At 35.4% G+C, this 13,015-nt stretch overlaps 1 protein-coding gene across 5 annotated transcripts in view; it reads left to right on the forward strand.

The window, feature by feature from the left end:
• Nucleotides 1-11,469, forward strand: part of KIAA0586 (KIAA0586 ortholog) — a 130,370-nt gene extending 118,901 nt beyond the window's left edge. For all 5 annotated transcript variants that reach the window (XM_057730376.1, XM_057730377.1, XM_057730378.1 and 2 more), the window contains 2 exons: nucleotides 4,754-4,810; nucleotides 11,136-11,469. In XM_057730376.1, coding sequence (XP_057586359.1) covers nucleotides 4,754-4,810; nucleotides 11,136-11,287 — 209 coding nt within the window. In that variant the 3' untranslated portion in view covers nucleotides 11,288-11,469. The remainder of the gene's footprint in view (nucleotides 1-4,753; nucleotides 4,811-11,135) is intronic.
• Nucleotides 11,470-13,015: the final 1,546 nt, after the last annotated feature.

Genomic DNA, 13,015 nt, shown 5'->3' on the forward strand with positions numbered 1-13,015 from the left:
AAAATTCATGTTTTGGAGGTCTTCATCTTTATATCCTTGTTTTGCAGTTAACAGTCCCATATTACTATACGGTTTTCTTAAATACAAAAAGAATTTGTTTAAAACAATAGTATAATGATTTATAGGTTTAAGTATTGTTATACTAGTGACTCTTACTACAGATGGTATTAGAGAGCAGAAGATAAATTTTCAACCAAAAATAAACTTTTTTTGACTACAAGAGTAAATCATAAAGCCCAGGTTTCTATCCTTTCAAATACCACTTTTTGAAATACAACATGGTTACTTTCAAATTGGCACCATATAGCTCCAGGATTTTGAATGACCGTTTAAAATAAGTTAAAGTACTGAAATACAATGAGTGTTTGGAAGAAGCTTAGTGTACTAGTGGTACCATCCCAGTACCCTCACTGTGCCCTCATTTAAAGCTTTTTCAGCAGTATCCCTGCTTTCCCAGCCTTGGATTCTATTTCCAAATCTAAGATCATTTGTTTTTATATTGTAGTACTTTAAAACATTTAAATAAAAATTAACACATTTGTCTTTTGTGGTAAAGGTAAAAGCATAAATTATACTCATAGGTAATTTATGACTCAATCTTTAGTCAGTGTTATCCACCCAGAATTTCCATGGAAATGTTAATAGAAATTTATAGATAAAATATTTAGAAATATTCTCTTCCCATTCTTTCACTTAAATACCAATGAGGATTATGTTTCCTCAGTTTTGAACAGCAGGATGAGGAAGTGTAAGAACCTACAAACTTGATGAGCAGTTTCCGAATCATGCTGGCCAGGGTATAAGTTGTGTTTGCTACCTGAATCCTCACCTGCAGATCACGATATTCACACTCCCAGTAACCCTGTCATCAGCAAGTGAGAATTATGAGGCACTACTTGTTACAGGAAAAAATGACAATAGTCAACTCTGATATTGACGTGGTGGCTTTTTTTTTTTTTTTTACCATTAGGAGAAATCATTGGTACAGGAGAGTTTTGTTCATGGTTATAATAACAGCAACAACAATATGTAATAGCTGCCATCTATGTGTACTTTCTTTATGTGATACACTCTGCTAAGATCCTTAATCAATCCAATTAAGTAGGTAATAGTCATCGCATTTCACATTTGAGGAACCCGAGGCTCAGAGAGCTTACATATTTTGCCCAAGGTTACACAGCTAATAAATGATAGAGCTGGGAATCAAACCAAGTCCAATTGCAAAAGCAAAGGCCGTGTTCTTAAATATGCTATATAGGTCCTTCCTTGACAATTCTTTAAAAAGTAGAACAGATAATTTCTGATTAGTCTTAACAGGTTTCAATATCTGAAGATACATCTTGGTAGAAGGGTATGAAAATGGTGCATGGTGGGGAAAGAACTGTTTACTGTGGGTTTTTAGTTCCTACTACTAATTTGTGACACTGATTTCTTTGTCAGTGAACCTTTCTGAATCATGATTTCCTTATTAGTATGGATAAAATCATCTCTGAGATTCCTTATAGCTCTATTGCTGTAATATGTGATCAGTGTTTTTTTTTTTTTTCTTAAACCAAAAGTCTCCCTGTCAAAATGTATTTTGAAAAGATTGCCTTAATGAGAGCAATTCTTTTGTCAATTGGGAAAAGCTGGAAAATAATCATAGGTTAAATAATAATAAAACTACCATTTATTGAGTGCCTCTGTAGGCACTGCTCTACGTTATTTACATATATCGTTCCTGGTAATGATCATAAGAAACCTATGAGCTAGAAGAGGAAACAGAAGCACAAAGTGGTGACACCTCACAGAGTGTGATGTTTCTCCCAGGTGTCAGAGCGAGTTGGCACTGCAGTTTGTGTTCAGGTAGCTTAGCTTCCAAATCTGTGCTCTTAGCCTCAATCTTATAGCTGTTTCTCTCTCTAATAAGAGTGTCTGGTTATTTACTTGTCAAAAAAATTGTTTTCATCTTACATACCACAGTAAAGAATGAACAGAAAAAAAATGTTATTTTTCTCAAAAATGATCTATAAAAGATTATAGAGTATTATGTCCATTCCACAGAAAGTTTTCAGAAACATCGGTCAGCTGAATATTTCTTGAACAACTATATACAAAGAACTGAAGTAGGCATCTTAGGGAAGATGAAGAAAGAGATAATGGAGGGAACCATTTATTTTCTTGTCCTTTAAGAAAATCTGGCGTTGCAGTAATTTTACTTCAGCCTATGAAGTGGCTTATTGAAGACATTCTTTAAAAAAAAAAACAGATTTTGTATGTTATTTTAATTTAGACAATTTTACTAATAATGTAGCTTTTTGTTGGCTATAAAGAGATGACTAACATATGCTTTGATTTGGAGTAATGAAATAGTTATTTTTTGAGTTAAAATTCATTTTTTAATAAAGCAAAAATAAGCTGCTTTTGAAAGTTTCAAGAAAATACCGTGAGCAAAGGACCTGAATATTAGAGAAAATATTCTCCATTTTTTATTGCAAAAAAATTGAGTGTATAAAAGTCACGTTGAGTTGTTATGAATTTAGAAGACTGTTCCATGGTGGCAGCAGCTGCCTTTGGGGGATACTTCCCCTTTGGAGTGTGGGCCTGTCAGAATAGAAGTGAGCCCTTGTTGGTTTGAAAAGCTCCAGAAGTGGTTCAGACTTTCCCTTCTCATACCCCAACCCTCTGTTGAAAATCACTGGTTTAAAAAAGGTATCACAGCTCTTTTTTTCCAAAGTATCCGGTACACTATACAGCACCTTCTTAAAGAGAATTTTAAAAATAGGCAATGGAAACAAGAAGAGGAAAAGAAAAATTACCAAGAATAGAAGAATTCAAGTTACAAAAGTGGAAGCATTAGCAGAAAGAAGTGGTGTAATGTTAAAAGGAAGAGAGCTCAGTTAGTTGTTAGTCTTTAAAACTCCCTTATATTTTTGGTGCATTAATTGGAAGATCTGCTCACTATTGTTGGTCTGCTCTGCATTAGTTTTGTCTTTCCCATTAAAGAGGATTGAGACGATATCTTACTCTTTGTGGCCTTCACAACACCTAGTATAATAATGATGGACACATAAAAGGAATTTACAAAAAAAATTTAATTGAAGCCTAGCTAGACCTGAGATAGGTTTTCTTTTTCTTAGTTTCCACCTAGTTTTGTTTAGTCTGAAAGGCAGGCTGTTGCTTATTTCTTACTATAATACAGTAGATTCGTTTGAATTCTGGGCTTCCAGGCAAAGACTTTAGAGAAGACTGCCATTTAATTTCCTTGCTACAAACAAATGGTTCTTCAGTTGGAGGGGGCCTCTGAGGTGGTACTGATGCCTTCGTAGGTGCTACATAGAACCTGAAAGGTGCCTAGCAGTGACTTCTCTCCCCTCTAACACTCAGAAACTTAAAGGCAGAGGGGGAAGTGAATGTAGAGAGTGTCTGATAGTAACATCATAGTAAGCACTTTTAATGCTTTTAAAGATTTTTTAAAAAACAAAAAGTCAGATGTTCAATTTGGGTCCATTTGTAGATTATCAGTGCATTAATTAATTATATTTGCAACCACATGGATAGACTTGGAGGGTATTATGCTTAGTGAAATAAGTCAGACAGAGACAAATACTGTATGATATGACTTGTATGTGGAATCAAAAAAATACAACAAACTTGTGAATACAATGAAAAAGAAACAGACTCTCAGATACAGGGAACAAACCAGTGGTTGCCATGGCGGGGGGAGGGGCAATATAGGTGTAAGGGATTGAGAGGTACAAACTATTATGCATTTAATTTTTTAACATTTAAATTTATGTTTCCTATAGTGTAACTACAGTAGTTTAACATGAACGTTTGTCACCAGTGGGAATATATTGCTTGGCTTAATGAACTATGTAACGCTTAAAAACACTTTCATTTAATTATCTTCTTTTAAATCCACTTGAAATTTTCGTGAAATAAAGGAAGCTTGAGAGATGACTGATTTTTATCTTAGAGAAAATCAGAAAATACTGATTACACCATACTATGCATTTTTTATGAATGATTCTGAATAACAGTGGTTATGAACAGTAAATGACAGTATTTCAGGGCATAGGTTAACAGCATGCCATCAACTGGGGCATATGCCTTAGGCACCCAGGGTATCTTTTTGGCCTAAGAACTATATGTACCACAGGTTTCTCTCTTCAGTTACTTAACTTTTCTCGGCTTTATAATTCTCTTGCTATAAAAAGAGTTTTTCCCCAGCCTGTTTCATTTTAATATTAAAATTTGGCTTTGGTTTAACGGAATAGTGCTCTTCTTTGCTCTCTGACACTGTATTGGTTTTTTCACATGTATTGTGTTGGGCAGTATGCCCCGGGCTGGCCTAGGGAGAAGGGAAATTTTCAACTTCTTTTTATAATGATTAAATCCTTAAGAGAATCTGTGAAAACTTCTAGCCTTGGAAGTAATGGCCCATGAGTTTCTCTTATTTAATACAAATAATTATGCAAATTCTCTCATGATCCTTGGTTTCACCCTTTCCCTAAATCTTTGATGCATAAAGGTAATAATCTATTAGGTAAAGTATTATTCTATTGACAGTCATTAAAATTCAACTGTTTAACTTCCTTCTTTATATTAAGGCCACAAGGTCAGGCTTCTGTTTGTCTGGTTTTATGAAAGTGACTGTGGGAGTGCATTTGGTTTGTGTTTTGTTTTGTTTTAGTGGGAATGAATCATGATTATTTCTATGCTTAACTGATTTTCTTATGAAAATAAATTTTTTTAACTATAACTTCACCAGGCGATATGGATCAGACACAGATTGAGCCCAGTCTGTACCTCGCATCTGTATTTACAGGTAAGATTTTTTACTTTGAGTTTCAGATTTTTTTGTTTCCTTCTTTCTTTCTCTCATGATAATCAACACAGTAGAGAAAATAATTCCAATTTTTTATTCTTCTAAAATATCTACAAGCTCACCCCAGGTATAGAACTCCCTTCATGAACTAAACTCAACTCTCCAAAAGTTAGGGGACAAAAAAAAAATCTATCGTTTCCTTTTGGAAAGTTTATAAAATGTTGAATTAAAAGGCTGCAGGTGTGGTATTCAGAGTACTGAGGCTAGTACTGGAGATAATTCCATCTGGGGGAGGTTATTTGTTGGGACAGGACACTGTTTAAACTTTGAAGTCAGTTTTAAACAAAGTGAAGCAGCTGGAACCTGGCATAAGAAGAAACAAATCTTTCACATTAACTATTGCCTTTTTGGAGAAAAAAAAAAGATTTGGAGTTGTTTTCACAGGTGCCGATACATTTATCCTTCCTATAGGAACTGCTGTATTTTTATCTTAAATTATAAATTTTAAAATAAGCATTTGTCAACTCACTTTAAAAAAACAGAAACAATAATAAACTTAAAACATGTAATAGGATTTATATGTCTAAAACATTTTGAAATGAGACTATAGTGACATTTTAAATCACTCTTTTAAACATGAAAGTAAGGAAAGAAATGTTTAATAGTGACTAATTCTGTAAAGCAGAGGCAAATCTAATTTTACATAGTATAATACTTAACATAAAATGACCAGGCATCTTCTTCATCAAGACTTGTAGTATTTGTTCTCAAGCATTGAAGCTATGATGTTGCAAAATCTGCCGGGCTGGGTTAAGTATGTGAGGAGAATTGAATACAGCAGGGTAGTTTAGCAGCTGCTTAAACAAGGAATTTAAGCAAGAGTAGATGAGCCCACGGTGGACAGGAAAAATGCTTCAAGAGCTCAATAAAACACAGCTGAAATGCTGTAACATTTTCATAGACAGCTGGGAAGCAACTGTGTTGCTGGAATTCAGGGCTGATTTTAAAGACAAGATCTGGTTAGAGTGAGTTTAAGCAAGCTGTTAGCCATGAGCAAGTACAGACTCTAGGTAGAAACAAATCAGTTTGGTTCAGCAATCATTTTAAGGACCAAAGTGTACCTGGCCTATGCCACAACTCTGTAGAATGCAGACGTGAACAAGACAAAGTTGCTGTCCTCATGGGGCGCGTTTAACAGGAGCAACAGACCCACAAGCAGATAACAGTAATACAAGATGATAAGGTCACAGGAACTTCCCTGGTGGTCCAGTGGTTAAGAATCTGCCTGCCAGTGCAGGGGACACAGGTTCAATTCCTGGTCAGGGAATATCCCACATGCCTCAGAGCAACTAAGCCTGTGAGCGACAACTGCTGAGCCCGTGCCTAGAGCCTGTGCTCCCCAAGAAGAGAACCCCCCTCAATGAGAAGCCCACAACGAAGAGTAGCCCCCACTCGCCACACTAGAGAAAGCCCACACGCAGCAATGACGACCCATTGCAGCCAATAGATAGATAGATAGATATTTTTAAAAAAAAAGATGTGAAGTCACAGTTAACGTGTACCTACTCTACTGGTCACTCGAAAGACAAGATAGTCCATGCTCTTAAGGAATATATTGTCCAATGGAAGTGACAGATACATAAATACAGTGCAGTTTCCTAAGTGCTTCCTAAGTGCTGCAGTAGAGTTGCCTTCAGGGAATAAGGCATCCATAGCTAACAGGAGATGAACCCCTGTATCTCACTACTGGGAAAACAAGTCAGAGAATGTGATTCATCTGCACATGTTCATATTTAGGGTCTGCAGACCCCTTAAAGACACTGATAGTCATGACTGCCTGCCTCCCTTCCAAACTGGCCTTATATGACAATAATTTGCATATGGTTTCAGGGTATGCACAGAAACCTGGTTCCCATCCATGGACTCTGGATTAAGATCCTTCGTGTGCTTGGATTAAAGATTATTACATTTCTTTCCTTTTTAATCTTATTTTTAAATGTGCAGTGTATAAGAAACCCATCTTGATCTGCATGTAGAAATTCCCCAATCCAGGCAATTTGGTCACTGTACTATCTAGTCATCATCTCATAGAAGAATCCCATAAGTTTAGTTATGTGGTTTATGCCACGTGCAGTTATTGAATCTGAGTGAGAAGTGTGCGGTGCTACATTCTTCTGTGAAGTTACTGCAGAATTTTTTCTTCTTTTCTCTGCTTGCCTTATGTTGTTTTAGGAGAGAACGCTTTATTTTGATTCCTCTCAGTTTGCAAATAACAGAGACATAATAATGGGTTACCAACTGTTTGAAGTTTAAAGTCAGGATCTAAAACCTGCTGATGAAATGGATTATCTAAACCTAAGAAGCTTTTAGAAAGTTCTATGTATGTATTTTTTAAAATATGCATACAATATACAGGCAGATTCTTAAATAGACATTAAAAATCCTGCATTATTACTTTATTACTTAGAAAAAAATAGTTTTAGATTTTCTGATCCTTAGTCTTATAATCAAAGAACAGAAAAAATAAATTTCTTTATGAATTTTAAATATTTTTAAAGCAAAATAATTGAACTTCAAATGTCTAAAATGTATGTTAAACTACATTGTAGAACGCTTCAAATACAAGGTCTCGCTCAATGAACATCTCCAGCTTAAATGCATGCCAGGTTAAATGACGTACTGCTTACCCATGGAATCAAGGAATAGTCTCCCTTTTTTAAAAACAAATCTGAAAACAGCTGTTGAAACAATTACATCATAGAGTAATGACATGACTGTGGAAATTTAAAAAGTCAAACTTTGAAAGCATCAAACTACATTTAATATAGGTAGAAAATGTATGTTTGCTTTAATGATGATTTATTAAGATATTATATCTTTTCTTAAAAAAAAATTAAACTCTGTGAGGCCCATGACTGGATATGAATGTGACTCTTTTTGCCTGTTAACAGTGATGCTTTTTGAAAAAGTTTCCAGTCTAAAACATTCTCTTTTAAAGTTCTAAAACTGTGACTGTTAAGCTTGTGCAAATGAGCGCTTCAAAAAATTCTTTCCAAAATGTACATTAACAAACACCTTTAGATATGATGATGCATTTTATTGATATAACTCATTGATTAAAACACAATTACAAGAGTTAAAAGTAACCTAATTGTTTGGAGCCTTCTAGAGCTGTGGGGTTTTTTCTTAGTGTATTCCGGTGACACGTTCTTACCCCTCTCTTATAAATTGACTGCCTTTTGCAGCCCACCCTGAGGGTCATTGCCTCTTAGGATAATTTCTTCCCAGTTCCGTAAAAGTAAGTGCTAATCTGTTTCAGGTGCTTTCTGTGTGGTAGCACTATTCAGAACACTTTAAATGCATAATCCCATTTAATCCTCACAGAACCCTTTGAGGTAGGTCCTCTTACCTTTATTTTGTAGATGAGGAAATGAGGGTTTAGAGAAGTTCTGTAACTTTCCCGAAGTCCCTAATCATTCATTCTCCCTCTTCCCCCTTACCTCTTCTTCATTATAGCACTGATTGCTCTGACATAGTATATGTTTGTTTCCATACTTGTTTGTCATTTGCCCTTGACACCCAGCTGGGATATGATATCAGTGAGATTAGAGCCTTTGTTTTCTTCACTGCCGGAATCTGCACAGTCTAGAACAGTGCCTGGCACATAGTAGGTGCTCAGTTGATATTTATCAAGTGAACAAATGGATGAGTCCAGCACTGCCCTATTACAGAATCCATGCTCTTATTCCTCCCCCTTCACCTTTTACTCCTTCCCACACGAAAGCCTTGCACTGACACTCTGGATGGGACCATTCCCAGGTGACTGAACAATAGACCTCATTTGGATCCCAGGCACGACAGATCATAAAGGGACTTCATTGCTGCCCCTCTGCTTAGCTGCCCCTCCCATTACCTACCACTACCAACGTGGAATTTCTCTCAACCACCTTTAAAGAGTGATAATTTTTTATATGGGCAGTTAAGGTATTTGGTATCAGGCAAAAAGCAGTGAGTTGTAGTCTCAGCTCTGCCAGTTATGAATAAGATGAATTATACTAGACTCTTTTTTGAAAACCATCTATTACCTTGTGTGACTCTTCACTCTTGGGTCTCTTCCTACTTACCTAACACTTCCCTTTTGTGTTCCTCTATTTTCCCTTTATTCACCTCCCTTTGTCCTCTTATTTCTGTCGTTTATTTTGTTGTCCTCTTTTCCTTCATGGCCTTCCACATCTTTTAAGTCCTAGCTCAGCTGGTACTTCCACCTAATTTAAACCAAGTATTCCTCTACATGTTTCTCTCTACTACTAGGTTTTAAGCTTCTTGAAAACGAGGACTATTTCTTTTCCACCTGTGTGTCTTCTCAACACCATCTTAGTTCCACACATAGACTTGTATAGATGTTTAGTCATTGAGCATATGCTTTTGGAAAAGCCCACTCTAATGTCTCTGTGCCTCGGTTATCTTTACTTTGTCTCCCAGAATTACTGTTAGGATGAGATAAGATGATGAGGAAAAGATCTTTGCAAAATTTTAATTGCTGTATAAATATAAGGCAGTAACTGTAATAAATAGCATAACTTTACAATAATTGAATTTAATATGTTCCTTGAGACTTGGAAAATTCTTCAAGGTCCAAAAAAAAAATAGTTATAGCTCTTGTTACATCATTGAACAATTTAATCAGTGCGGAGTAGAAAATAAAGGCACGTGTAAAGCAGTTTTGTGAAATTGGATAACAGAGAAAAGAAGAATACCTGGCATCAGTGTAGTTTTTGACAGAGATGTGAGTAATGCAAGGAATGGATTTTTTCTTAAGTGGGGGAAGATAATGTTTAATTTTACAGGTTGAAAATTAATTTTGCTTCCCAGCCTTAGTTATACCCTTTGTTGGTTTTCACTTTATGACGAGGTAAGCTCTAATCTTGGATACTTCTCTTGGTTATTTTGTGTATTCCATGTCATGGCTTTGTAAAATGTCAGAATATTTAAATAATGCTTATGTCCTATGAAGATTTTTTTAAAGACGTTCTTATTGTTTCTTAATTTTAGTTTATATCATATTCTGACAGAGCTAAATTTCAACAAGTCTTTTCCTATTTAAAATGTTTGTTCTATTTCATTGATATAATAATTGCTTTCTTCTTAAAGGATTATGCTGTGGCATTACAGTTTGTCGAACTGCTATAATGATACCAAATCTTATTTCCCTTTCCTCTTTTATTAAAAAAATTGATACAAGTGACAAAAAGGAATGGTATATTAAAATAGTCTTTGTTAGACTTCCTACTATGAAAGGAATTTGTCTTTTACAAGTATTCTGATCATCTTGGACAGCTGTGCTTGAGTCATCATTGAAATCTCCAAAACTGACTACTTTTACTGTGGTCCCTATAAAAACTTGATGGAAAATTTCACTTTATTATTGTGGAAACTATTTGAAAAATTAAAGGAATTTTAGAAAAATTACTATGACTCTTGACTCAGAGATGCCTTTAAGATAATTTAAGATAATCTGCTTTTATGATGCTTATTATTATGTGTATAAGGTAAATCCATGAAATTTGAAATGAGGATTTTTGTGGTCTTAAACAATACCAAGTTGGCATTCTTTATATTCTTAGGCAATGAGCTTCTTAAACTTAAAGGAGTGAATTAGGGTATAGGCAGATAGGTATACATATGTAGTCAACTCTGGGTTTTTAAAAACATATTAATGAATTCTTCATTTCAAACTGCCTCCCTTGATCTTACCTAGCATTTATCATGTGTACCACAGCTTGGGCACTTGTATACTGTCTTAGTCCATTCAGGCTACTATAACAAAATACTATAGACTGAGTGGCTTTTGAACAACAGAATTTTATTTCTCACAGTTCTGGAGGCTGAACATGAAAGATCAAGGCACCTCTTTCTGATTCCTGTGTCCTCATATGGTGGAAGGGCCTAGCAAGCTCTCTGGGACCTCTTTCATAAAGGCACTAATCTCATTCGTGAGGGCTCCATCCTCATGACCTAAGCACCTCCCAAAGGCTGTACTTCTTAATACCACCACACTAGGCATTAGGATTTCAGCATATGAATTTTGGGGAGACATAAACATTCAGATCATAAGATATACATTTTTAATGTTGTCTCTAATTGTTCAAGGGTAGGAGTGGAAAGGAGCATGTATTTTATCTCTGCGACAAGTTCTGAGCACCTTGAGGAAAGAAATTATCTCAAATGCAATGTTTTTTTGATCCCCAGTATTATTTAGGAAAGTTTAAGGTACATAAGTACTCAGGTACACTTGTTTAGCTGAATGAGTTTCTCCTTTTTACAGGTGGTAAAGCAGTTCCACTCTTCACTTCGCAGACATCACCTGCCAAGATGTCTGTGACACTACCCTCAGTGAACCTGGAGGACTGCTCTCAGTCTCTGAGCATCAGCACTGTCCAAGGGGACACAGAATCCTCAGGAGCAGATACCTTCTAATGTGAAGTGAGAGCCAATACAATATTTGTGCTGCTGGTTTTGAGTTCATTTTTCTCTGGCATAAAACCATCTCTTAGATGGTTTTGCTCCTTCAACATATTAAAAAAAATAATTTTTTATTAAAATGGGAAGTGTAATTTGGGTATTTAGGTAACATTTTTAAATAAAATAATTTAAATGGATATCATCATGAGTCTGTTATTTCTTGCTAGAATCCTGAGGCAGCTTGGAATAGTAGAAAAGGCATAACTTTTGACATCTAAAAATTTGTTCTACAGATATAATTATTTCTACTTAGTTACGAAATTAAGTTGCTCAAGGTTATTCATCCCAAATTTTTTATAAGAGCAAATAATTGGAAGCAATCTAATGCCTCTCAGTAAGGAACTAATTAAAAAAGTGATAGTACAACAGAATAGTAGGTGGCACTAAAAAGAATTTTAAAATGTTTGTGTTGATATGGAATTATCTCTGAGATCTATTGGGGTTTTTTTTCATTGATTTTTTAAAATTGAAGTATAGTTGATTTACAATATTATGTTTCAGGTCTACAGGATAGTGATTCAGTATTTTTGCAGATTATATTCCATTATAGGTTATTATAATATATTGGGTATAATTTCCTGTGCTATATAGTAAATCCTTGTTGCTTATTTATTTTATATCTAGTAGTTTGTATCTGTTAATCTCAAAACCCTAGTTTGTCCCTCCTCTCTTCCCTCTCCCCTTTGGTAACCACAAGTTTGTTTTCTGTGTCTCTGAGTCTGTTTCTCTTTTATATATACATTCATTTGTAGTATTTTTTAGATTCCACATGTAAGTGTGTATGTATTTGTCATATACTATTTGTCTCTCTCTGTTGACTTATTTCATTAAGCATAATATTCTCTAGGTCTGTCCACATTACTGCAAATGGCAAAGTTTCATTCCTTTTTATGGTGGAGTAATATTCTGTTGTATATATATACCACATATCTGAGATATATTGTTAAAATGAAAAAAGCCATGTGCAAAATAATATGTGAATTATTCTACCATCATTTAAAATGGGGCGGAGAGGAGTCCAAACATATGGCATGTGCACAGACGTGTGTTTACGTACACGTTTGCTTACGTATGCGTTAAGTATCTTTGGAAGGATGGACAAAAAACTGCTAACTTGGTCTCCAGGGAGGGAGATTGAGTGGCTAGGTGACAGAGAGGCTGAGTGATAGGAGTCAGGTATGACTGTAACTTACTGTGGATTTTTATATACCTTACATGCACACCTTACAAATCTTTATACTGCATAAACCTCTGAAATGGGACTGGATGAACTTTAAAAGTATAAATACATAAAAGTAAAAGAAAATAAAGCATAACTTTGTAATCAGACACATGTATGTTCTAATTCCAGTTTCTTTGCCTTGGTCTGTGATGGGGCAGATAAACCCCTTCACAGCTGCCTGGGTAAATGGGTTTAACACCTGGTTTGCAGGATACTGGGCGTTATCGATTCTGTTGAGGGTAGCACCCACCATAGGCTGGCATCAGATAAGTGCTCAATAAATGGTGGATGTCATTATCTTGAGGGGTTTAAGCATCTTGCACTGGAGAGTAAGCAAATAAGACGAAGGGCAGCCTAGAATTAGCAAAGACATTTATCTCTGTGAAAAATTTTTTCTGTGACAACTAAAGTTCAAACACACAGTAACTATAGTCATTCTTGACTTTTCCCACCATTTTTCT

The sequence above is a fragment of the Hippopotamus amphibius genome, chromosome 4, assembly GCF_030028045.1.
Source record: "Hippopotamus amphibius kiboko isolate mHipAmp2 chromosome 4, mHipAmp2.hap2, whole genome shotgun sequence".
NCBI classification, from domain to species: domain Eukaryota; kingdom Metazoa; phylum Chordata; class Mammalia; order Artiodactyla; family Hippopotamidae; genus Hippopotamus; species Hippopotamus amphibius.